Here is a 27953-nt window from a genome sequence, read left to right on the forward strand (position 1 = left end):
GGGATTTTCCAGGGAGGGGCTGCCGCGAGGGAAATGAGTTCTGGAAACCAGGTCCGGGTGGGCCAATATGGCGCGACCAGCAAGACCTTCTCCTCGTCCTCCCGGATCTTGCACAGGGTCTGTGCAAGGAGGCTCACTGGGGGAAAGGCGTACTTGGGCCCCGGAGGCCAGCTGTGTGCCAGGGCGTCTCTGCCGAGGGGAGCCTGGGTCAGAGAGAAAAAGGGCTGGCAGTGGGAGGTTTCGGGGGAGGCGAACAGATCTATCTGAGCCTGGCCGAATCGACTCCAAATCAGCTGGACTGTCTCGGGGTAGAGTCGCCATTCTCCAGGGTGGGTGGACTGCCGTGAGAGCTGATCCACTGCACGGTTGAGTTCCCCTGGGATGTGAATGGCACGTAGCGATTTCAGCCACGTTTGACTCCAAAGGAGCAGACGGCGGGCGAGTTGTGACATGCGAGGTGAGCGAAGGCCGCCCTGGCGATTGATATACGCCACAGTCGCGGTGCTGTCGGTGTAAACAAGCACGTGCTTCTGACGCAGCGTCGATCGGAAGCGACGAAGGGCCAGAAGCACAGTCAACAACTCGAGGCAATTGATATGCCACTCCAGCTGAGGTCCTGTCCAGGAGCCCGAGGCTGCTTGCCCGTTGCATATAGCACCCCAACCCGTGGTAGAGGCATCGGTGTACATCACAACATGCCTGGAAACCTGCACCAAGGGAACTCCGGCCCGAAGGAAGACAGGGTCTGACCATGGGCTGAAAAGGCGGCGACACTGCGGGGAAACGCAAATCCGAAGTGTGCCACGGTGCCATGCCCGTCTTGGAACTCGATCGTGTAACCAGCGCTGAAGCGGTCTCATATGAAGCAAGCCCAGCGGCATGACCACGGACGTGGCTGCCATATGCCCCAGGAGCCTCTGAAAGGTTTTGAGAGGGACCGCTGTCTTGTGTCTGAATAAGTCCAGACATCTCAGCACTGACTGCGCGCGCTCGTTTGTGAGGCGGGCTGTCATATTGATCGAGTCCAGCTCCACACCGAGAAAAGAGATCCTCTGCACTGGGGAGAGTTTGCTCTTCTCTCGGTTGACCTGAAGGCCCAGATGGCTGAGGTGCCGAAGCACCAGGTCCCTCTGCTCGCACAATAGATCTCGCGAGTGAGCTACCAGGAGCCAGTCGTCGAGATAGTTGAAAATGCGAAGCCCCGACTGCCAAAGAGGGTTCAGGGCTGCTTCCGCGACCTTGGTGAAGACGCGGGGAGAGAGGGACAGGCCGAATGGGAGAACCTTGTACTGATACGTTCGACCTTCAAAGGCAAACCGAAGAAAGGGTCTGTGACGAGGAAGGATCGAGACGTGAAAGTACGCGTCCTTCAGGTCGATGGCTGCAAACCAATCCTGGGGACGAATGCAGGTTAGCATGCGTTTCGTCGTGAGCATCTTGAACGGCAGCCTGAGAAGGGACCGATTTAGAGCTCTGAGGTCCAGGATGGGTCTTAACCCACCGCTCTTTTTGGGCACGATGAAGTAGGGACTGTAGAACCCTGACTTCATCTCGGCTGGAGGGACTGGCTCGATTGCGTCCTTCGCCAGTAGGACTGCAACCTCTGCACGCAGGACAGCGGCATGCGTGTCCGAACGGACAGTAGTAAAATGGACACCTCTGTACCTGGGCGGACGCCTGGCGAATTGAATCGCATAGCCGAGACGTACCGTCCGTATCAACCACCGCGAGGGGTTGGGGAGCTGAAGCCACACCTTCAACCGGCTCGCTAGCGGTATCTAGGGAACGTTGACCGACGTGACCGCGGTGGGGCAGCCTAAGGGGGCGGGGGGAAGGGGACTGACCCCAGAGAACGCCGAGTTCTGGGGGAGAGTCTGGCTGCGAGAAGCAGCGCTTACCTTCTTCCCTGGATCCCGCGATGGCGATATCAGGCTCCGAGTCCGATGCCGAGGAGTGTAGGTTCTGCTCGAGAAGGGAACTCGGGGCCGAGGCCCCAGAGGTGAGGAAATTTGCTCTTTCTGTGAAAATGTGGGTACCGCCGACCCGTGGGCCGGCGGCGATGTTAAGTTTTGTGTGCACAGAAGCTCCCGGCCCTCCACCGGGAGTGGGGAAGTCGATGTCACTGTCCCCCGAAGAGCAATCTCCACCACCTCTGGGTTGCCCGCATCAGGGACGTCTCGCAGGTTTCTTGCGAGAGGTTTTCTTGGCTGGTCCCTGAGAGGCGGGCGGCGCCGCTCTCCTGGGGCCGGCTCTACGCCGGGTAGCCATCCCGGCTTCGTGACCCTCGGCGGGAGCTGGAGCTGTCCTACTAGCCGCAGGGGGGCGCCCTCCGCGACGGGCAGGCGGAGGCGGGGCCACCGGCGGCGGGATGTTAACTTCGCGACAGGGCAGGATGTGTTTGATGGCCTCCGTCTGTTTCTGAACTGCCGAGAATTGCTGGGCAAAATCCTCGACAGTGTCGCCGAACAGGCCGCTCTGGGAGATGGGGGCGTCGAGAAAGCGAGCTTTGTCGGCATCCGCCATCTGAGCCAGATTGAGCCACAAGTGTCGCTCCTGGACCACGGCCGTGGACATCACCTGACCAAGAGACCGCGCCGTGACCTTCGTCGCTCGAAGGGCGAAGTCGGTGGCGGCGCGGAGTTCCTGCATCATGTTTTGATCAGGACCACCCTTGTCCAGTTGTTTTAGTGCCTGCGCCTGGTAGACCTGTAAGGCGTGGAGGGCGGAGGCAGCCTGTCCAGCAGCGCGGTAGACGCGGCCCGCAAGGGCGGACGAGCGCTCACACGCTCTGGAGGGTAGATGCGGTCGGTCCCGCCAGGTGGCGGCGCCACGCGGGCATAGATGCACCGCGATAGCGCGTTCCACCTGAGGGAGCGACTCGTATCCCCGGGCTGCCCCGCCATCGAGGGTGGCGAGGGAGGAGGAGCTGGGGCGGAGGCGCGAGGAAAAAGGCGCCCGCCATGTTTTGATCAGCTCCTCATGCACCTCCGGAAAGAATGGAACGGGGGGAGGGCGCGGCGGAACCGCAGGCGCCCCCCTCAGGAACCAATCGCCAAGCCTAGAGGGATTGGCAGGAGGTAAATCCGACACCTCGAGGCCGATCCCCCTGGCGGCACGAAGGAGCATAGCCGACAGCTCAGCGTCCGTGTCAGACGAGGCAGCAACCGCAGGAGGGCGCTGGCCCGGCGAGATGTCCGCCTCACCATCGGACTCACCCTCTGACGCAGCGACAGACATCTCTTCCTCCGGTGGAGCGCCAAAGGAGATGCTCGGCCCGGATACCGGGGAAGCATACTGCTCTGGCCACTCAATGGGGCCACGCTGGGGTGCAGACGGCCGCGGGGCTTTGGAAGCCGGCGGCGCGTTCTGCACTGTAACCTGTAAACCCCCCCCGTTGCCTCGCCACGGCGGCCGAAAAGCATTGCCGGCTTAACGACGGGCCGCGGGGCACAGAGGGGAGCCGTCTCGCAAAAGAGCGGCGGTTCTTCAGCGTGACCATGGTCATGCACTCGCAATGAACGCACGAACCATCCGTGAACGCCGCCTCAGCATGCTCTAAGCCCAGGCATGTGAGGCAGCGTTCATGTCCGTCCTCGGAGGTGAGGAAACTGCCACGTCCAGTAGCGCACGCCCGGAAAACCATCCTGAAAAGGACGTTTCACAGCCGTGAGAAATTGCTCTTTTCTCGTCCCGGTCTGCCCAGGGAGGAACCGCGGCACTCTGTGCACTCGATGGGGTTGCTCGCTGGAGCGCAGGAGGCTTTTATTGGCCGTGAAAACGGCCGCCCGCAGGATACCGCTGATGGCTGCCAAAGACACTCTTTTAGAATATAGCTCTTTTAGATGGCAGCACGTCAGCGGAGAAGAGCTTGCAGGAACTCTGAGAATTCTTTCTGTAGGTAGGCTCGAGCAGAAGGGCTCTGAAAGCAAAAGTCTAACTGAGTGATGCGCGCACGTCCACTCGCCAATTTTTAATACGGCTCAGAGATGATCGGTCTCTCAAGCGAGATCCCATGTAACGTCGTAGTGAAACGACTGAAGGGGAACCAAACATACCATCCTGTTTACCCTTTTTGAGTACAACAACTGAAATCAAAAAAGAAAAATGACTTTAAAAGGCTTAACCATGTTCTCAACACTTTTAATTTACCTGTCTACAAGAATCAGAATTAAACAAAACACTAATGTAACTGAAAAAGGAAGCTCAGATATACTGGGATGTGACTAGTGTATTGTTTGCACATTTTTTAGAAAGGTTTTTAGGGAAGAACACTTGACACTGGTCCAGAAAGGCACTAGAGTCAAAGCCACACGTCTGACCACATTCTGGCTGAAATCTGACAATGCTATACCAAAATCAAACGAAATCAAGTGTTTTATTAGGCTAGATCTAGGTGTGTTTTCTTAAAAACTCATTAGGGAATGTTGAGGCACATTCACTATATGAACACAGTGTACACAAAATATATTACAAAAAAGTTGAAGGATTTGTTTGATCAGTTAAAATCTGTATAGATAGGATACTTATTAATAAGGGTTTTAGGTTATTAAAGGGGTCCTATGCTCTTTTACAAAATCTTTATTTAGTTGCACTAGAACATGCTCTCAGGCTTGGTGGTTCGAAAAACGAATTATTTTTCACATAATTTACATTATTACAATTGCTTTTTCCCCAGCCTGGCACAAATAACCCAATTAGTTCCAGGTTTGATAAAGGTCCACCTTCCAAAAAACGAAATGTGTTGTGATTGGTTAGCAGTCCCAGTTGCCTAACAGCTTAGACAGCGTTTCAGTATTTCCACGCCCCTTCCCAAAGCAGCTATAGTTCCGTGTACCACTGCACAAACTAGATTGAAGTGAGTTTTACGTTTTAAATATGGATATTTTTCTTACAAAAACACATCGGATCGCTAAAGGGGGCTTTTAATGACCCCTCCGGAGCCATGTGAGGCACTTTTTTATTATGGATCGACTTGTTTTGGACTGATGGAGAGAAACACTTGTCTATGCCCTTCAGTTCTAAAGCTTGGGAGTGCCAGGATTATTTTTAATATAACTCCGATTGCATTCGTCTGAAAGAAGGAAGTCATAAACACCTAGGATGCATAAAGGGTGAGGCAACAGTAGTGTTGGTCCTATATCGTCAGCCTGCGAGATCGCCGATACATGATATTATCATTATTGTGCTAATTTATTTAATTATTTACATGCCTGAAACCAGCTCCAGCATAAAGCTAGTGAAGCTATTTACACTGTATGATGAATAAATCTCTTACCACACACTGCACGTCTACGGCGCTGCTCCGACGCAGCAACCGACGATTGTCAATCTAGTCAATGCTTGTGTTTACATCAGCCGCGGCTCCATGTGTTTCAACCCTCTATACCGCATACGTCAACGGCGCGGGTCCAGCACGGCTACCGGAGCAGTTCGCGGACACTTTAATCAATGCTCGCGTTTATACCAGCGGCTCGCTGAAGCATCCCAGAAGCGGCTGTCCATGCTACATCGCTAAGTTAGGCGAATCTTCCACCTCGTTCCTCACCACCCTCCAACAATTTGAATTTCCGAGGGCGGGAATTATTTGAATGATATTCTAATGGACCGTGTTGTGACATCATAGCATCTGGAAAACAAACTCTGTAGTCCAAAGGAGCCATTCGTTGTAGTTCTTGAAAAGGGATTTTTTAAAAACTAAATATCTCCCTTTGGAATGGATTTTGAGATTTGTAACTTTGTAGATGTTTTTTTTATGCCCAAACATACACACCACACACTGGCTAAAATTCAAAAAGTGAAAAAGCATAATAGGACCCCTTTAAAACAGATTTGTCACATCTTCAGACATACAGAAGCAGCTGAGGATGAAGGTATGTTAAAAGATGGCTTGTGGTTTCATAATTGTGCAATGAATATGTTGAGCTGTTTGACTTCATTGTTTACACATCAGGGCATGTCTTTGGGTTTCTTATCCAGTGTATTGCACTGCTGTAGCACTTACTAATTCTTTGCTTTTTCATCTGCATCTGTGAAGTCAGCTTGTACAAATACAGCAACCAGCTTACTGCCCCTTAAGTAAATAATGTTTAAAACACCAAACACCCAAACTCATATATTAACATGAAATTCCATTTAAAAGAAGAAACATTACATATAAATACTCAGCAGTATTTAAAAGTATGCTATATTTAAAAAAAAAAAAAAAAGAAGTAATATCACATATACAGTACATTCTGTGTATGTTGTGTATTTTTGTATTTAAAGAACTATATTTCGGCCTAGATGTGAAAAGAAGAAATATTACAGTACATACTCAGCAATATGTCTTTTTGTTTTACGTAGATTTAAATGACTATCTCATGTTGCGTAAGTTATACAGTCAGTTCCTTATTCTGATCTCTGTAGCCACATACAAACATGCACAGGCCACATGATTTCACAATCCCTGAAGATAATATGTTGCACAACTATATTGTCAAAGGCGCACTCCACAGTTTCAAACATATTGGATAGGTTTAAGTAACGGATCTGAAACACAACCGTTGTTTCAGTGGCATCTGAAACAAGAGGCTCTGAGTGCACTTAAATGAGCATCTGTTAAAATGTCGAGTTGTGTGGACATTTCTGTATTGTTTACTTTATTTCTGTGTCACATATTAAATAATGACATTAACAAAAAATGTAAACAAGTAAATAATGAAGGATAAAGGAGTTTAAATTGTTCTTGAGTTTCTTGGACTGTATGTCAAAAGAAAGTCACTTGAATTAATATGTTGATCATATTTGCATAGGAAAGTGGAAGTATAGAGCAAATGTGACCCTGGACCACAAAACCAGTTGTAAGTAGCATGAGAATATTTGTAGCAGTAGCCAAAAATACATTGTATGGGCCGAAATGATCTATTTTTCTTTTATGACAGAAATCATTAGGATATTAAGATCATGTTCCATGAAGATATTTTGTACGTTTGCTACCGTAAATATATCAAAACATTTTTGATTAGTAATATGCATTGCTAAGATCTTTATTTGGACAAATTTAATGGTGATTTTCTCAATTTCTAGATTTTTTTCCACCCTCAGATTTTACACTGTAAAAAGTTTTTACCAGTTTCAACTTAAAAACGTAAGTTCAGCAGCTGCCTTAAAATTTTAAGTTAAATCAACTTAAAACTACTATTCATTTCAACTCACGACAATAAAATTAGTTAAAATGACTTGTACTTTTAAGTTGATTTAACTTAAAATTTTAATGCAGCTGCTAAACTTAAGTTTTTAAGTTGAAACTGGTGAAAACTTTTTACAGTGTAGATTTTCAAGTAGTTGTATCTTGGCTAAATGTTGTCCTACCCTAACAATCCATACATCAATGGAAAGCTTATTTATTCAGCTGGTTATGACTGGTTTTGTGGTCCAGGGTTACAAACATCCATCTGCAGTTGAGACATACAAAAAGAGACAAATACTGCTGCTCTGTGGTGGACAGAATCATTGCAGGTGACAACTGTCTATGAATAAACTGTATACAAATACTTTGTCATTTGTCTAAATAGACTGAAGTCCTGGGCCATATTTACCACAATCTGCAGGAGAAACATTGTTATGATTCATGAACAAATATTTCAGATCATATCTACACGTGGACTTGCCTAAATTAATGTCTTAAGACCTAAAAACACTGCTCTTGTTTTACACTTTGATCTATTCGTTGTAACTGAATATAAATCACAATTTGCAAAAAATCTGTCTGAATATGAATAAGAATCAAGCACAATAGAGAACATGTAGGTTGTAGCGTGCAGTCATTACTCAATACACAATTTCTCACTCTGGAAGTGAAATTTACTTCTGATAGATAGGAGATAGTATATTTTTAAAGTTTTTTCTTAGAAATAAAGATCATAGCCTGTTTACAGGGAAATCTGACTGTGCTTATTATTTTGTATTTATAATACTTTGTGGCCAGCCAGGATGTGGTTAAACTTTTGAGAAGGTGTCAAAACTTCAGAGCTGTTCATGTAAACATGTAAACACAACTGTCGGCTGTACCCGGTGGTTTAAGAGAATTAAAACAAGTGTGAATTCAGGGTGTGAAAAAATGACATACCCAGACCTGCAAAGGAAATACAGCATATTGAGTAACCAGAATGCTTTAAAAAAGGCTGTCAAGTTTCTACATTTCTATATACTATAGGCCCAAAGCTACATATATGTACTAGCTTCTTTTTTCAAGTTATATTTTTGGCTTTATATTGGATAGATGAGACATATAATAGAGAGGAGAGAGAGAAAGAACAGGACATTGAGCTGGGATTGAACTGAGCTGCTTTTTAAGTTTGAACATTGCCACAAAACTATGGCTAATGACTGAGGTTATTGACTTCCTGTCTGTTAACAGGAAAGATGAATCAGAATATCATTAGATTAAAAATTAGATCAAACAGATTTGAGCAGTAAAAGAGAAAAATGCTTCTCTTTAGTTTTACAAGCACCTTTTGAAAAAGACTATGAGGTTGAAAATATTTCCAGTAAGAGTAAGTTATGTGGAAAGAGCAAAAAGGGAAGAGAGAGAGAGAGAGAGAGAAAAAAAAAAAAGCCAGGAAGCACTAAGATAAATGTGTTTCCTGAACAAATTCAGTTATAATCAGACTAGCATCTGATCTGGGCCAGTCAAACCCCTGCACAGACAGCACAGAGAGAACAGGTACGAGACTTGATATTTGATTGTGTACTCTAAGATTTACTGTTAGTCCCTGCACTAACTATGATACTTTTTAAAAAGATAGATCATGTAGTCTGTTTTTGTAAATATATGGAATATTTATAATTATAATTAACTAACTAGAATTTAAATAGTTCAGTGCAGTGCAGTGTGAAATTAGATTTTGAAATTAGTAACAACAAATGAGAATATTCTCTCTATTTTACATTTAGTGTAAAAGTTATTGGAAGTTATAATAATTCCCTTTCTCAATGATTTTACCAGAAACATCACCATATCTATCAAAATACATGGATATGGCAATGGCAGATATTATTTTTAATATTTTTTAATATTATGTTTCATTGCACATGCCAAACTTATGCAATAATAATTCTGAGCACTTTCAGTTCCCTCAAGAACCCTTTATCTTTTTAAACTACTGTTAAAAAGTTGAATTTTTTAAAACACACTTACAGATGTGACAACCAATGTTGCTGATGTTGCAAAGGTGTTTTTGAGAAGCTCTGTAAATATATCTGTTCTCAGCAAATCGGGGATTTCAAAAACATGTTTGTTTAAATTTTTTTCAAATGAGTGCAGTTTTGTTTCCCTGTGGACGAAGTCTTTAGTTCCCTTTTGCAGCAGTTTTACAAGAAGGAATCAGTTTCTGTGGTCTGACTTCTTGCTCTCTTTCCCTCTATTTTTCTGACATTTGCCCAAAAGAAAGGAGAGACATATAGACAAGATAACGTGAGAGAGACGAGTGCATCTCGTGCCCACTATTTGATTTGTATGTCTCACTTCTCTGAAGCTCATCATGAAGGACACCACAACAGCTACAGAGGTCTCAGAGGTGAGTGTTAAAACAGTACTGTAAAAAAATAAAAGTTAGACAGTTCACCCAAAAATGAAAATTGTGTAATTATTTACTCACCCTCATGTTGTTTCAAACCTGTAAGACCATCATTCATCTTCAGAACACAAGTTAAGGGTGTGTTCACACTTGTCATGTTTGATTAGATTAAAACAAACTCTGGTATGATTGCTCAATATGTGTGAACACTGCAATCCAAATCCTGGTGCGCACCAAATAAGCGGACTGAGACCGCTAAAAAGATGGTTCTCGGTCCGCTTCCAAACAAACCGGTGTGTTTCAAATAAAAATATGAATGCAACAAGGACCAAATACTTCTCAAGGAACCAAATTCAGGAAGTAATGACAAGATGCAACGCTACCCTGATAGCACATCTTGGAGACATCTATTTAACGTCTGCATTTACATCTGCAAGACGAATTCTTTAGAGTGTTTGCTCATCTGCAATACATCTATAGGATGTCTCCTATCAGATGTCAAATAGACATTTATTAGATGTCTTTAACGGGATAGTTCACCCAAAAATGAAAATTTGATGTTTATCTGCTCACCTGCTTAGGTTATCCAAGATGGTGAATTTGTTTCTTCAATAGAACACATACAAAGATTTTTAACTCAAACCATTGCAGTGTGTCAGTCATATAATGGCAGTGAATGGGCACCAAACCTTTGAAAGTAAAAAAAAAAACATGCACAGACACATACAAATTACACCCTGCGGCTCGTGACAATACATTGATGTCCTAAGACACGAAACAATCGTTTTTTTGCGAGAAACTGAACAGTGTTTATATCTTTTTTTTAACCTTTGATACACAGCAATGTCCAACTGTCCTACAGCTGTACACGGGTCGAACACTTTTTCTTTCGTTTGAAGTGTTCGATGAATTCCATCATGAATATGTCATTCAACCCGACTAATCGGGTTGTAAACGTATCACTATGCCTTAAGGTTCGGTATCATTAGGTTGGCTGTCAAAAAATTCCAATTCTAACGCTAACATGTAACCAGGACTGAATGGTCCAGACCGAATTAACCAAACAAACCAAACAACAAGTTTGAACTCTAAGATATTTTTTATGAAATTCAAGAATTTTGTGACCCTGCAAAGACAGCAACGCAACTACTACGTCCAAAGTCTAAGAACATCAGTGGTTCAACCTTAATTTTATGAAGCTATGACAATAATTTTTTGTGTGAAGAAAACAAAAATAATGACTTCAGTCAACAATTACTTATCTTCTGAGACAGTCTACGATGCAAGATTGAACCACTGATGTCACATGGACTATTTTATTGATTAAGCCACCATTCTCACAACACAACCAAACACAGGAACGCGCTGCAATCACTCACAGGAACGCGCCGCAAATACAGGAATGCGCTGCAAATACAGGAACGCGCTGCAAAACGCACGGACCACAATGAAAATGTTTCAGGGGGACCTCAAAAAGTGACGAACCCATCTGGGACCTGATTACTTGTTCAGTGGCTGTTGGTCAGAGTTTGTGTGTTTGCAGCGCGTTCCTGTGTTTGCAGCGCGTTTCTGAGTTTGGTTGTGTTGTGAGAATTTGCAGCGCGTTTCCGTATTTGTTGTTGCGTTGCGAGCATTTGCAGCGCATTTTTTTTTCAGTTTGCATGTTTTTTCTTAAGTTGCAGCACATTGAGCTCTCTCTGCGACCGTATTTCTGGGCCTTGAACCTGTATGTTCATTGCTGTTTATGCAGGGTCAGAAAGCTCTCAGATTTCATCAAAAATATCTTAATTTGTGTTCCAACGATGAATGAAAGTCTTACAGGTTTGGAAAGACATGAGAGTAATTATTGACAGAATTTTCATTTTTGGGTGAGCTATCCCTTTAACTATCTGAATTAACAGAATATTGTTCTTTGCTCTGTTGCAGTACACAGATTATGACTACTCAAACACTTCTGCTGACTACAATGGACAAGATGATGACTCTGCTGCCCCCTGCAGTCTGAAGGAAACATGGGACATTCTTCGTCGCTTTGCCCCCGTGGCTTACATCCTAGTCTTTATCCTGGCGCTAGTGGGTAACATTCTGGTTCTGTGTGTGATCCGCCGCTACCGGCAGTCTCGACACAGCCCCTGCTCTTTCTCACTGACAGACACCTTCCTGCTCCACTTGGCCATCTCTGACCTCCTACTGGCTATAACATTACCCTTCTTTGCCATCGAGTGGATCCACGAGTGGGTTTTTGGCCTGTTCATGTGTAAAATAGCTGGAGCGTTGTTCTCGCTGAACGTCTATTGTGGGGTACTGTTCCTGGCCTGCATCAGCTTCGACCGATACTTGGCTATTGTACATGCCATCAATATCAGCTGGAGACGTAAGACCTGCCACGCTCAGCTGGCCTGTGCCATCATTTGGGGTATCTGTATGGGATTGGCGATGGTGGACGTGTACTACCGTAACGTGGTGAACGTATACGGCATAAATCGGTTGATGTGCCATGTAGATTTTTCTAAAGAGAACAGCCAGCAATGGCAGATCGGCATGCAGCTGGTTAGCATGATTCTTGGATTCATACTTCCCCTTTTGGTTATGCTGTACTGCTATCTTCACATTTTCAAAGCACTGTGCCATGCCACACGTAGGCAGAAGCGGCGCTCGCTGAGGCTCATCATCTCATTGGTCATTGTGTTTGTAGTCAGTTGGGCGCCTTATAATGCTTTGCGGATGACTGACAGCTTGCAGACTCTTGGGGTCATTGTCAAAACCTGCACGCTCAACAAGGTGCTAGATGTGGGCACTTCCGTGACAGAAAGCCTGGGGTTGGCACATTGCGCTTTAAATCCGCTACTCTACGGTCTTGTGGGGGTGAAATTCCGTCGTGAGCTCGCCCAGATGTGCAAGGCTGCTTTAGGACCCCAGGGGTGCCTTGGATTAGCAGGATGGGCAAACGGTCGGGGATCAACCCGCAGGCCTAATGGATCATTCAGCTCAGTGGAGAGTGAGAATACCTCGTACTTCTCTGTCATGGCCTGAAAAGAGCGCAAATGAACAAGAGTGCAAGAATAGGAGTGACGGTTGCTTTTATGTGGAATCAGGAAGAAACCACGATTTCAGTTCTGAAAGATATGAAAACTTTTCATGTTCTCGTTTTTTGAAGATCTATCTGCATGTTTTTGAATATGAATGAGAATATCCAAAAATACCCAATTTTTAGCTTTATTTTAGCTATAGGCTCTATATTTTTATACTTTTATTTTTCCAGACATTACATATTGAGGCAAAAAAATACAATGCTTTATTTATTTTTTTCTTCAGTTCATTTTCAATTCTGCCTTTTGTGGCAGCTGTAATCGTGACAATGAATCATTCGTTGAGTTGTCTGCGTCTGGTTTCACAAAAAGGAACTGAAAATAGCCTCCACATCCACATTTTTCTTTTTTTCTTTTATGAATACTCTTCATAAATAACGCTGTAACATCAAACTGAGTTATTTTTATCATTTTATTAATCTGTTGTTTGATATTTTAAGTTTATGACATAATATAATACGTAACACATCACATACAGGACATAATAGATCGGAACATGATGGATGCAATTTTTGTAAAACATTTCTATTGTTATTTTTGTAAGTTCGTTGTTGCCAGTTTTGTATTTCCATTAAACATGTAAAAAAATAAAATAAAAAGTTTCGTGTGACTCACTTTTTTTTTTTACTCTTCTTCAGCTCTAAACTGGGAAGGATGTGACACCCTGAAGATACATTTTAGTTCTGAGAATGACAGCCACAGAGGAAACATTGAGCAAAATGTGTAATTGCTTTTGTTTCATCTCTATTAATATTACTTCTTTCAATCACTTGTTTTATCTCTATTTTCATCTCTATTAAAATAAATGCATTTTAATTTATTTTTTTATTTGTATCTTAAATGCAGTGGAATTCTAACATTAATGATGGTAACAAAAAAAAAAAAAACTATAACTGCATGCTCTTTTATCTGAAAGGCAGTGTGGGGGTCAGGAAATGTGTTTCAGACTGAAACTCTTATGACCCGCATAAGTAACACCTCATTTGTAGCATCTGCTGAGCCTGAATTCTGAAGGTATTGATTTCACAGCTTTCAAAACCTTCAAAATTGGCCGTCTGTGGATTTTTGGTTAATGTCAGTTGGCTTTGAGGTAAATGCTAAAGACCCAAATTCTGACCGCAATATATAGAAAGTGACATATCATGTTTATCACCGTGATATAAACTCAAGCCTTTTGCCTATTTAACAAATGGTTAAACTAATGATCCATCACACCCAAATGTCCTGATTCAGTAGGAAAATGTTATTGCAGGACAGCATTTTTACATTATTTATGTGGATAAAAGTACATTTGGACAATGATTCCATTATCATCAGCAAGATGGCTAAGAGGTTTCTCTTTAATTAGAAAGCACTTGTACATGTTTGTTAATGACTTAAACAATGGCAAGTAGAATATTATGACAAGCACGTGAAAACAGCTGAATTGCATTTTACATATTCAATTGTAGTGCAAGTATATACTGATGACATTTTGGTTCTTGGTGTTTTTTGATTGCCAAGGGTGACTGAAGTCCACAAGCAATGAAAGCTCATATATGAAGAGGGAGCTTGACACCTGTCAGTTTTAGCTTAAAGGGATAGTTCACCCCAAAATGAAAATTTGACGTCTATCTGCTTACCCCCAGGCCTTCCAAGATGGAGGTGAACTTGTTTCTTTAGTAGAACACAGATTTTTAACTCAAACCATGACTAATTTTAACTCTAAAATGCCACAGTAAAAACCTGTTCATGGTCAATTGTCATACTATACAAAGGACGATTGTAGTAGGTCCAACATTACATTTTATGTGTACAAGTTAAAAATGTAAATGTACCATTTTTGGAAGTAAAGAACAAATCATCTTATAAACCAATATGTCCAAAATTCCCTGGGTGATAAATATTCTGTCATTAATTACTCACCCTCATGTTGCTCCAAACCCATAAGACCTTCATTCTTCTTCGGAATGCAAATTAAAATATTTGTTAACACTTTATAATAACGTTCAGTTGTAAGTCATTTATAAGTGGTTAGTTAATGATAAAATAATGATTTATAAAACACTCATAAATGTTTAATAAGCGATATGCTAACAATTTGTATGTTTTGTTAATTAATTTACAAGTAATTTACAATTAATTAGTTAATGATGAGCTAATCATTTACAAAACATGACTATGTATTCATAAATTATTAATAAGTGATATGTTAGTATTTTATCTATGTTTAAGTTATAAATCATTTACAAGTGATTAGATAATGATGAACTAAAAATTTACAAAACATGATTATTAAAGGGATAGTTCACCCAAAAATGAAAATTTGATGTTTATCTGTTTACCCCCAGGGCATCCAAGATGTTGGTGACTTTGTTTCCTCAGAAAAACACAAGCGAAGATTTTTAATGAAAACCGGTGCAGTCTGCCAGCCATATATGGACGTGGATGGGCACCAAACCTTTAAAAGTAAACAAAAACATGCACAGACAAATCCAAATTACACCCTGCGACTCGTGACGATACATTAATGTCACATTTTTGTGAAAAACTGACCAGTATTTATATCATTTTTTACCTTTGATAGACAGCCACGTCCATCTGTCCTGAGCACGAGCTTAACATCCGGCTTGTTACAGGTGAACGTGCTCTGGCGTAGAATACGCAAATGCCGTAAGGGGAAATCCGTGAAAAGTCCTGCATGAGTTTGCGCAAGCAAACGTAATCTTTTAGCTTTAAATCGGTTTGAGCAATCAGGATAAGCGCAAGTAATTACCATTTTCAATAGCTGCTATACCCACAATATCTGTGCTTTATGTAAACAATGAGTGTTGTATACATGCGACAGATCGCTTCCGGTGTTTGCGTATTCTACGCCAGAGCACGTACACGTGTAACGTGCCGGATGATAAACTCGTGCTAATGACAGATGGACGCGGATGTCACCTACATGTTACATATCATTTGTAGATCTTTCTTACATGTTACAAGATCTGGTGTATACAAGCCATTTACAACACTTTCTGCATCCCCTAATCTAAAGTGTAAACTACTCATGAGTTGTAAATGTTTTACAAACCTGCCGGTTACAGGTTGTGTGGGTATCAGGTGGGTATACACACTGGGTGAAAGACCTTTGAACAATGAGTAAAACATTTACAACTGATGAATTGTTTACACTTTAGATTAGGGGATGCAGAAAGATTTGTAAATGATTTATTCATGATGCGATCTTCAGTGAAGTATACAAATTTAAATGATTGATATTTTAATTATTTTTAAGTGACAAATAATATATTAACTAGTAACATATAAACCACTTACTAATGATCTGTTTGAATATTTTGTGATATTTTAGATAAATTATGACAGATTTGTAAATTGTCAGCATATTACTTAAAGGGATAGTTCACCCAAAAATGATCATTTGATGTGTATCTGCTTACCCCCAGGGCATCCAAGATGTAGGCAGTGTTGTTTTTGACAACCATCTTAGATTTAGTATTAGTCTTAGTCTTTTGGACTAACATGCTTCTTAGTTTTAGTCAAATTTTAGTCACTTCTATATGTGATAGTTTTAGTCCAATTTTAGTCGACGAAAAGTCAAAAAAGTTTTAGTCTAGTTTTAGTCAAAAAAAGGGGAAAAAGTAGTCTTTTAACAAATTAATGTAGGTCAGTAAGTATTTTGCTGTTGGGTAGTGTCACTTATAAGTTCTGAAAATAGCAGATCTATAGTTCAACACAATGTGAGCTTCCGGATCGACTATTTTCACCAATAATTACAATAATGAAGGAATGTTTTAGAACATAAAAGACAAACAAGGATGGAATGCTAAAACGGCTTGCCATACTAGCATAGCAAAGAGTATTTAATGCTAAAACGGCTTGCCATAGCCTCAGATACTTTTTAAGTTTTAATTGGCATGCACAATAAGCAGAAATGTCATGCATTTTAAACGTCTGACGGACCACCCACTAACATTTTCGTCTATTCTCGTCTCGTCAACGAAAACTCACACACGTCTCGTCATGTTTTAGTCATCAACGAGCCATTTTTATCTCGTCATCGTCTCGTTATCGTCATGAAAAAAAGTGGCGTCAACGAAATGATTTCGTCATCGTCATCGTTGACGAAAACAACACTGGTAACACATTTATAAATGATGAATTGTTTACACTTTAGATTAGATGCAGAAAGATTTGTAAATTATTTATTCATGCATTTACACAACAGCTTTTGAATACTTTGAAGTGTGTACTGCAATGTAAGGGCTTACTGGTGAGGATAAAGATGTCTTCTCTGTCTTCTCATGAGCTGTGCCCCAAATGACGCACTATACACTCTGCACTTATTCACTATGTACTTATGCACTTATGCACTTTGCACCATGTAGTGTATGAATTATATAACACCCTGGACAAACTTTCACAAGAACCTCAATTTCTTTTTTCATATCAACTTCAAATTTGGAATAACTTATTTAGATGTAAGGCTTCAAATTGATATCAAATTTAAGATAAAACCTGTTATGTAAAATATGTATTTTATATAAAATATAATAAAAATTGTACAGTGTATTTTCTTTACAGTAAATTTAAACTTCTGTAATTTGTTAATGCTTCTTTTTTTAAATTCCGCTTCCGCAATAATCTGCTGACTGTTTTCTTTAAAAAGAGACCTACCTTACATCTGTATTCCAAAGTCTTCATGAATTACAACAATTTAAGTTTGGATAGTGCACTTTCAAGCCTATTTAAAAAAAATGGGGGTGACAGTTAAGGGGTTAACTATTTTTTAACCATTTACTAAGGATCTGTTTGATTATTTTATTATATGCTATTTTTAAGATAATTTATGACAGATTGGTAAAATTGGTAAATTGTTAGCATATTACTTACAATAAAATTTACATATCACTTATTAATAATTTATAAACACATAGTCATGTTTTGTAAATAATTAGTTCATCATTAACTAATCACTTGTAAATTAACTTGTAACTCACTTGTAAATGAATTAACAAAACATACACAAATTTTTAGCATATCACTTAATAATCATTTGTGAATGTTTTGTAAATGATTATTTCATCATTAACTAATCACTTATAAAAGACTTACAACTGAACGTTATTATAAAGTGTTACCAAATATTTTTTTTTATGAAATCTAAGAGCTTTCTGACCCTGCATAGACAACAACATAACTACCATGTTTAAGGCCCAAAAAGGTAGTAAGGACATATATAAAACAGTCTATAGGGCCCTATGTAATCCATTTCCCTTCTTCCCCAATTTTTATTTTTTTTATTTTTTCATTTAATTTTCTAGACTCTGTGTTGTGTATTTACATTTTTTGGTAAATAAATTCTGGTAAGTCATTTTTCTGGTAAATATTCCATAAAAAATAATGATTTAGTAGTAGTACAAGCATTACATTGAGTAATAGATTTCTGTCACAGTTTCTTTAAGTTAAACTGAACCTTTATTTTGACGAGTTGCTGTAAAGACCTTTAGCTTTCGTTAGGAATCATTGCATTCTTAATTTAATTAAACTTAAATTGAATTTCTCATTAAACCTGACCATATTACTTAATTACCTGCAAATAAAACATTTCAAACTTAATTTTTTTTCCTGAAAATGCAATGAAGTTGTCACCAAAGACTCAAATCTCAAATTGCTTTAGAAAATATTTATTAACTTTCACTCATTTGCAAAACAAAGATTCCAATGTAAATTTATTCTCTTAAACTTAAAACAATACATTCTACTGTTTAGTCATTCTACTTTTTGCGATGTACTTTGTCTTTGCACTGCACCAAACACTTTATGCCCAAAACTGAGCCACTAATATATGAATAAAAAATAAAAACTGATCATTGAACTGAGGCAAAAAAGTATACCAGTCAAAAGTTTTTGAACAGTGAGATTTGTAATGTTTTTTGTGAAGTCTCTTCTGCTCACCAACCCTGCATTTATTTGATCCAAGGTACAACAGAAACAGTCACATTTATAAATATTTACACTATTTAAATAATTACCATCTATTTGAATATTTTAAAATGTAATTTATTCATTTAATTTCAAAGCTGAATTTGTAGTACCATTACTCCAGGCTTTAGTGTCACATGATCCTTTAGAAGTCATTCTAATATGCTGATTTGCTGCTCAAAAACTCTTTAATTATTAGAAAGTTCAGAAATACAGCATTTATCTGAAATGGAAATATTTTGTAACATTATAAATGACTTTATCATGACTTTTGGTCAATTTAAAACATCCTTGTTAAATAAAAGTAATTATATCTATAATCTATCTATTAATAATAATAATAATAAATGTTTTTTGAACATTTCTGAAGGATCATGTGACACTAAAGAAATGATGCAGAAAATTCAGCTTTGATCACAGTAATAAATGACAGTTTAACAGATATTCAAATAGAAAGCAGTTATTTTAAATAGTAAAAGTATTTCACATTACTACTGCTTTTGCTGTACTTTGATGAAATTAATGCAGGCTTGATGAGCAGAAGCGAATTCTTAAAAAAAAAGTGTACTATACAAAAACTTTTGACTGGTTGTGTGTAAAAAACTTTGACTCCCTCAATCACAATGCTGATGTCAGAAGTTGATTTATGAAGCTCTCTTCCTTTATCCTTTCCGAATAATAAACGTTCCCAGGTTGAGCTGCTCAAGTCACCACTGCAAGCATCTGTCTGGCGATGATGTTTGTGGAGCTGTTTAATCCTCCTCCGCTGAGATCTTGAGAGATTTAATGTGCTTTATTTCAGTTGATTTCAGGCAGCTGTGATGATATTTAACACATTTTATGTTAAACACATTGTATTCTCTCTCTCTCTCTCTCTACTTTTTAATACAACTATGAAAGGTGCTATACTGCCATTGATTATCCTTTTTAGAACATTTAACATGTTTGAAACCTTTTCAATCAACAAAAGGTTCTGATACTTGTATGTTCATTGCATAAAAAAGTCAGAGATTGACTAAAAAAAAACAAGTTGGCAGAGGCTTTTTTGGATGAACTAGCAAAGCGTTGCTCACAAAACTCATCTTTTTAATTTAATGAATAAAATCTTTGTTTGTAAGTTGATTGAATGTGTTAAATGTAGTTGTACAGAATTTTTTTTACAGATTTTTGCTGAATCAACAACTGTCCCAGTTCTGTCTGTTTATGTCTTTGGTTTCGCCCGGTGTCTCCCCCTGTTGATTCTGTGTGATTTGGTTTTGCCCTCGTTTGCCCTGATCCCCGTCACCTGTGTCTAATGATTAGTTTGTCTCTAAAAGTCTGTCTGTTTCTTGAGTTTGTAGTACTCCTGAAAAGAAGTTTATAAAGATGAATAAAGAAAAATGAAAAGACAGCGATGCAGTGATGACTTCTTCAGTGGCGAGTTTACTCTGAATGAATTATAAGATCATATGCATAACAAAAGCTCAGCATATTACAGCATCAACATAGTACAGTATACTTTGCCTGTAATGACTAAGTGTAAACATGAGTGACTTCAAACACTATTCATCAGAATAGTAGCAATAAGAAAATACGATCAACAGTCTATTTAACAAACTCTCTTCTTACAGTCCATATGCTGTAGTTTGAACTGACACAGTGACATACAAAACACATTTCTTTTAGAAACAGAAAAAGATGTTCAACATGTACACATGAGCACCAAACGTTATCTAACATCTTCATAAATATTCACCCTTAAAAATGAAAGAATTAGATTTATGATACAAAAATACAGCTAGGATATTAACCATGTGTTCATCTCTACACGCTGTTAAATCCCTCGTATCTGATGTACTTCATTCAATACAAGATTAATTCGGATAACTGTAATGCATAACTCAGGCACCAAATGGTTAAACCACCCAAACGTGCCAATTTAAGATAACTCACAAATATGCAACAACGTCATGAACCTTTATACACACAAATAGAATCGACATACTGACCTTTTATCACATAAAGCGGCTATCGCGCTAATCGCGAGGCACTCATACCAACCATGTGCTCAGGCCTGCTAAACTCATGACATACTATAAGTAATGTAAAACGAACTGCTTTCAACACATATAACTCATCAATATCATATTACCCAGTGTTTATACTTAATCGGAGAAGTGTTTTATACATCTTGTTTTGCATTTACCTGAAAAGAAGTTTATAAAGATGATTAAAGAAAAATGAAAAGACAGCGATGCAGTGATGACTTCTTCAGTGGCGAGTTTACTCTGAATGAAGCACATCACGCCCGCGCCACCTACTGAAACGTGCAATGACGTCATGACGCAGGTATGCCAAGCGAAAATAATTAATTCAATAAATGAACATAACACCTTTTTAAGAACAAATATGGAATTAAACACTTTTTAGCAATATTAAAAAAATATATAAATTTACCACTTAAACATAACTGGTATCCAAACATTCAATCTATCACACTCTCCCCTATCGGAAAAGATGTCGTCCCGACATCTACCAATGGTCTAATAAATTTCTAATGTTTTCTGTTACACAACTTTTTGTCTTACACAGTCATGCCACCGTAACATATCACCTTTTTTTTTTTTTTTTTACATTTGTATACTCAATGACACTGCAAGTTCAGATTTACCAACAGTCCTTGTCAACTGGTTATAATCTTTCTCGACTCAAATGCAAGAGATTGTGCCCCTTGCACATTCAAGTTCAAGGGTTCAGTGTCCAAGAAAGAGAAAAAAAAACATGAAAGTCCATTTCAACGCACAAAAACACAAAATCCCAGGTCGATGCCAATTAAAAAAAATGAAGAAGTTATAAATCAAAGTCTCTGCAGAGATGTTTCAAAACATTTTTCCAAAGTGTTAACTCAGTTTTTTTTTTTTTCAATTGGCCTTACAAAAGTCTTTGTTCCATTGGCCTGGAAACAGTCCAATTTGTGTAAGTGTATGCAAAAGTTTTTTTTTTTTTTCAGTCCATCAGGATAATTAGTGTATATGTGTGTGCAATAGTTCATTGTCTTTCACCAGTTCTTGCACAGTGAATAGGATAACTAAGTGTGTTATAGCAGTTTTCGTTTCAGTCCAAACTTAATAAACAAAAGGTGGTCTCGGGTAAGGGAACACCATCGGCATCCAAGGCGCAAATGTAGGTGTCCACATGCCTGGAGGGTGTGGATCATACCCAGGACCAGTTACTTGCACTTTGTAACAGGTAGGGGTCCCTAGGCTATCATACGTAAACAGTTTTGGTGGTCGCCGTTTCCTCCCTGAGTACTGGTATTCTCTTTGCACTTCAACAGGTCCGTCACTTGACTCCATTTCATCTGGTTCTTGCACAGGTAAGTTTTCACATGCACTCAACTCATTTTCCATTTGATTTCCAAGCAGTTCAGATCCGTGCTCTTTCACAGGTACATGAGCAGGTGTGGGCACAATTCGTTCTGCCTCAGCTGAAGGTAATGGTTCTAGTTCAAGCTGCAGTAATGCAGAATTATCCAATATATTCTGATGAGCAGGCGACTCAGGAGAAGGTGGTTGTATATTTGCTTCCTCTTGTCCCTGATCATAACTACTTCGCTGTTTTCCAAACTGGCAAGGCTCAACTGGTACATAATACTCAGAGTCACTTTCGCTTTCCAACTCACTTTCTTCCATTCTGTTTGCAGGTACGCCGGAGTTCTTCTGTGGCTGTCTCCGCTTTGATTTGGACCTCGGCGTTGGATCAACTTCAAGAGGTAAGTGATCACATGGCATCAACAAGTTTCGATGTAGTACTCGTGACCTCCCTTTTCCTTGTTCAGGCTTTATCTCATAAATTGGCACATCCTCTGCAACTCTGCGTACAACAACATGAATTTGTTCTTCCCAATAGTTTCGAAGTTTACCTGGTCCTCCCCTCGGGGTCAGGTTTCTTACCAGGACTCTACTTCCTGAGTCAAGGTCGGTGTATCTCACTTTCTGATCATAATTCCTTTTATTACGCTCACTTGCCTTTCTCACATGCTCTCTAGCAATCTCTTGTGCTTCTTGCATCCCTCGTTTCCATGTCTCCAGGTACTCGCTCTTGTTTATAGGCAAGCTGTCTGTGCCAAGCCCGAAGAGCACATCAATGGGAAGCCTGGGGGAACGCCCAAACAAAAGGTGAAATGGGGAGAAACCGGTCACTTCACTTTTTGTACAATTGTAAGCATAGATTAACTTGTTCAATGAGTCTTTCCAATTTGACTTCTGCTTCTCAGTGAGAGTTTTCAGCATTTGTAACAATGTTCGATTAAATCTCTCCACCTGCCCATTCCCTTGAGGGTGGTAGGGAGTAGTTCTTGACCCAGTGATCCCACTGTACTTCTGCAACTGTCCAAACAGCTGATTTTCAAACTCTCCCCCTTGATCATGGTGTATTCTCAACGGGAATCCAAACTTGAGGGCAAAGTCATTAAAGAGTTTGTCGGCAACAGTTTTGCCGGATTTTGACGTGGTCGCATATGCTTGTGCGAATCTTGTGAAATGATCGACTATTACAAGGATATATTCGTATCCTCCTCTGCATCTTTCCAGGTGAAGGAAGTCAACAGAGACAAGCTCGAATGGGTAAGTCGTTGTGATTGGCTTAAGGGGTGCTCTCGTCTCTCTGCACGGTTTCTTCTGTTTTACACAGGAGCAGGTCTGCAACACATAATGCTCAATGTCTCGCTGCATGTGGGGCCAAAAGAAGCGGTCTCTAACCAAACTTGTGGTCCGATCAACACCCTGGTGCCCCATTTTGTCATGCAATTCCTCAAGTACAATCTTTCTGAATTCTGCTGGCAATACAAGCTGAGTTCTCTGTGCTGTTTTCCTTCGCAGAATACCATCCTCATCCAGTGTCAACTTATCCCACCCTCTCATCATCGCTTTGGCTGCTGAGCCCGCAGTTCTCAACTGCTTAGAAGAAGGTTTTACTCCAGACTGTAAGTGATGAATAATGAACTGTATGTCCTTGTCTTTTCTTTGAGCTCTCATGATCTCTTCCTTTGGCAGGGGTCTTGCTGATGTTGTACTGATTTCTGCACATGTTGGAGAATTCTGACAAGCTACAGCGAAGGACCACGGAATACTTGACTCAAGCTGGGCTTCTACCACCTGTATCATAGCCCCTATAGAATCCGATGAAAGCTCCACTGTGTACTCTGGTATGTCTTTTTCTGAGAGTGTTGTCAGTCTGGATAATGCATCTGCATCAATGTTTTCCTTTCCAGGCCTATACCGAATGGTGAAGTGGAAATCAGCGAGCTCCGCGACCCATCGGCATCCCGTTGCGTTCAGTTTAGCAGACGTCAAAACGTAGGTAAGGGGATTATTGTCGCTGTACACTGTAAAAGTTGGGGCATAATAAAGATAATCCCTGAACTTCTCCGTGATAGCCCATTTAAGAGCCAGGAACTCTAATTTTCCACTATGCAAATGGTAATTCTGTTCTGCTGTTGTCAATGTCCTTGATCCATAAGCAATCACTCTCAATCTCCCCTCTTGATGTTGATACAGGACAGCTCCCAGTCCCAGATTTGAAGCGTCAGTGTGCAGTACAAAGGCTTTTGTAAAGTCTGGGAACCCGAGTACAGGTGGCTTGACAAGGCAATCAATCAGTTTTTCGAGCGTTTCCTGGTGTTGCTCCGTCCACTCAATCAACTGACTTGATGAAGCCACATGATTCTTGGGGTAAGTCCCTCTTTTCCCTTTAGCTTTTGTTTGTACCTTGTTATTGTCATTTTTCAACAGGCCATACAAGGGGTAAGCAATCCTTGAGAAGTCTTTAATGTATGGGCGGTAGTAACTTAACAAGCCTAAGATCTTCCTCAACTCCCCTACTGTGGTGGGTCTCTTGTCCTTCAGTGCGGTCACTGCTACAGTGTCTGCTGGATCCATCCTACTCCCCTCTTTTGATACAATCCTTCCCAGGTAGCGGACCTCCCCCTTGAACAGCTCACACTTTTTGGGCTTCAATTTCACCCCATGTGACCGCAAACGCTGTAAGACTTTTCTTACTGCCTCAACATGCTCATCAAAGGATTTTGTGAAGACCAGGATATCATCCAGGTAGGGAACACAGATGTTATCTCGTAGCCCTTCTAAACATCCTTCCATGAATTGCTGGAATGCAGCTGGAGCATTCATGAGCCCAAAGGGGATACGGATCCATTCATAAAGCCCCCATGGGGTACTAAAAGCTGTTAATGGCCGGCTTTCTGGTGTCACAAAACCCTGATGGTACGCCTTCCCTTGGTCTAACAGAGAGAACCATTGATTTCCTCCCAAGCCATCGAGTATATCCTGCACCCTTGGAATCGGTTGGCGGTCAGGCACTGTCTTCCGATTGAGATCCCTGTAATCAATGCACAATCTCAGACTGCCATCTTTTTTTCTGACACACACAATTGGAGATGAGTAAGGTGAATGAGATTTTCTAATCCACCCCTGAGCGATCAGATCATGAAGATAGTCTTTCATTTCTTGGTACAATGGCTTTGGAACAGATGTATACATCCGCACACAAGGTGTCTGATCTGTTAAACTGATGCTCAACTGTAGGTCTTTGACACACCCAATGTCCTCATCTGATTTTGAGAAGGAATGGCATTCCTCTCGCAGCATTTGTCTAACTTTCATCTGTTGTTCCATGGACAAGTGACTCACATCCACAGGTGGGTCCCACACACCTTCACTGTTTGCCTCACACTCACTTGTTGGCTTCACACTTTCCTTAACACAGGCTGTCGTTACGCAAAATGACTCTGTTGCTGGTATCACTGACTTTATTGTTTGTACTGTCCCAAGTTCAGTCTTTCCCACCAGGAGGATATCATGGTCGGTCACATTCTGGACACTGATTTGGATTACAGGTCGACTGCCCTTTTTCAGGGTCAAGAGTGTTTCGAAGGGTTCCAGTCCATCAGGGTACTTTGGATCGACAGCTGGTTCAAACAACATGACACTATCCTGCTTCGTACTTGGGGCTTTTACTTGACACTCCACTTGCACGATAGCATGTTTTGGCACATTGACATGGTTTTTTGTCACTTTAACACAATACTCGCTTGCACTCTCAGCGGTCACCAAGTTAATGAATGTTCGGATTTTGCTTCTCCTCAAACTTGGAAAGGCACTTCTAACAGTCTTGTTCAAGAGCCCTTTGCTCCCGTCACTCTGCCCACACGCTTCACTCTGTTTCATTACCTGTTCAATTACGTTGTATCCAATGATCGGCTTGGATAACTGCTGTCCTTTTAGAACAAGTACAGGAATGACTAACTCTTTCATTCTGTTTGCAGGAGGAGCCAAACTGAACGTGATTTCGACCCATCCTTCATAGGGAATACTGGAACCATTGGCTGCGACAAGACTCAAACCGTCTGCGGCCTCCATTACTTCGGCAACATCTCGCACCCTTACTCCAGGTATGTACTGATCTTTCCATTGTCGATCTACAATGCACACTTGAGATCCTGTATCCCACAATGCCTCTGTTTTGTGTCTGTTCAGATAACATGTTACTAAGCATTGTTTACCAACCAGAGAAGTCACAGGCGAATGGTTATTAACTTGACACTCAGAAATTAAATCACACTCAAAGGGAATTATCTCTGGCTGTAATTCAACACTTTCACTTTTTGGATGTGGGAGGGACAATTTCACTTGCTGGGCTACTCCCTGTCCCGCGGTGGCAACCCGTCCCCGTTTAACTGACCTCTGCTCTGTGATCGGTGACCTCTCTCTTTGCATCCTGCCAGAAAATGTTCATTGCTGCCACAGCGGTAACAATGGGTGCACAGTTCAGTCGATCTCACTTGCTGACAATGAAAACACTGCCTTGGCCTTGGGGGGCGTGGCTGTCGGTACAGCTGAAAATATTGTGGCTGTGGCGTTGTTAGGTATGGCGGTGACTCTGCGTGAAACTGTTGTGGAAAGAACCCTTGGGCTGCATAATGAGATGTCTGAGTTGGTTGAACATACTGTGTTGACATTGGACTCGCTTGTCGTTGATATTGTTGTGGCATGAAATGAGGTGCTTGAAATGGATGCTGCTGTTGTTCACTTCTATTGTGACCTGCCCTCCAGACTTGGTGTTGCGGCACCTGATTCCCTTCGGAGATGGACTGATGGGCTGCTCCTAGAGGTGAGACATCACTGTTGACAACAGCGCATTGTTGCTGCAGAGGTGAGGGTTGCTGCATTGATTCCTTTATCTGCATGACTTCTTCACTTAAACTTTTCAACTGTGATATCAAATCAAATTTCGGCTGCTTTTGTTTGCTTTTTGACTGCAGGGCTGGTTCACTTAACTGAGTGGCATTCACATTGGCACTTCGTTCTCCCTTTCTTTTACTTTGTCTCTCAGCCTCGTGGGAGCATGCTACATTCAACTTCTCCAACAGCGTCTCATCTGTGACTGTGGTGTCTGTTAGGTACGGTTGGAGATCACCCTGGATACGGTCATTCTGTAGACCTGTTAACACAGTGTGAAGAAACATGTTCTGTACAAGTGCTGGGTCATACTTCAAACCTGACTCGTCTTCTTGTGAGGCAAAGAGAATTTTCTGCCTCAAGTCAAGCACACGTATGAGGAAACTTTGAGGTGTTTCTTTTGGACGCTGTGATTCTGCAGTCAGCTGTTTATATAACTCCGTTGCATTCTTTTCTTGGTAATGGGAACGAAGGATTCGTCTTAACATTGGTAGAGTCAAATCTGTCTTTCCTTCCAAGTAGCTGCGTAATTGAAGGCCTGGTGTAATGGCCCGAATGACTGCATCAACGATTTCTTGCTCTTGGTAACCCTTATTCAGTCCGCTTTCAATTTGACGCGCCAGACTTGAAAAGGTTAATCTATCTCTTTGGCCAGGCTCTCCGATAAAACCTGAAATCTTAAACTCCCGGTGCCAAACGGCTGGTATCATTTGTCCCTGTTGAGGCAGCAACGAGTTAACTGCTACACCGTCTGCTGATACAGATGCCAATCTGGTGCTCTGTGAAACAGGCAAATTTGTTTGTGCAGAATTGGTTGCATGTTTTATTTCCCCTATTTGTCTCTGGGCTGGGTTTTCCTCAGTCACATCAGTTAACATCATCTCGCTCAATTTCTCATTTACGTTTAGCAGTTCCGCCATGCCTCCATCCTCAAGATCCTCCAAATCCTTTCGTAGCAGATAACTACTTAGCAGACTGACTAGGGAAAGGCGTGTGGCATTTGATTCTATATGAATTTCAAGGGATTGGCCGAGTTCAACTAATTTTTCTCTGGGCAATGTGCACAATCTCTCACCAATCTCGTCCTGAAGGCTGTGTAAAGC

General features: G+C 41.1%; 1 protein-coding gene across 1 annotated transcript; it reads left to right on the forward strand.

The window, feature by feature from the left end:
• The first annotated feature begins 8632 nt into the window (after window positions 1-8632).
• Window positions 8633-13240, forward strand: cxcr3.2 (chemokine (C-X-C motif) receptor 3, tandem duplicate 2). Its single transcript, XM_073847550.1, has 3 exons — window positions 8633-8704; window positions 9428-9557; window positions 11484-13240. The coding sequence occupies exons 2-3, from the start codon at window positions 9522-9524 to the stop codon at window positions 12588-12590; spliced, it is 1143 nt and encodes a 380-aa protein (XP_073703651.1). The 5' UTR covers window positions 8633-8704; window positions 9428-9521; the 3' UTR covers window positions 12591-13240.
• Window positions 13241-27953: the final 14713 nt, after the last annotated feature.

This window comes from Garra rufa, chromosome 9 (assembly GCF_049309525.1).
Source record: "Garra rufa chromosome 9, GarRuf1.0, whole genome shotgun sequence".
In the NCBI taxonomy this organism is placed as follows: Eukaryota; Metazoa; Chordata; class Actinopteri; order Cypriniformes; family Cyprinidae; genus Garra; species Garra rufa.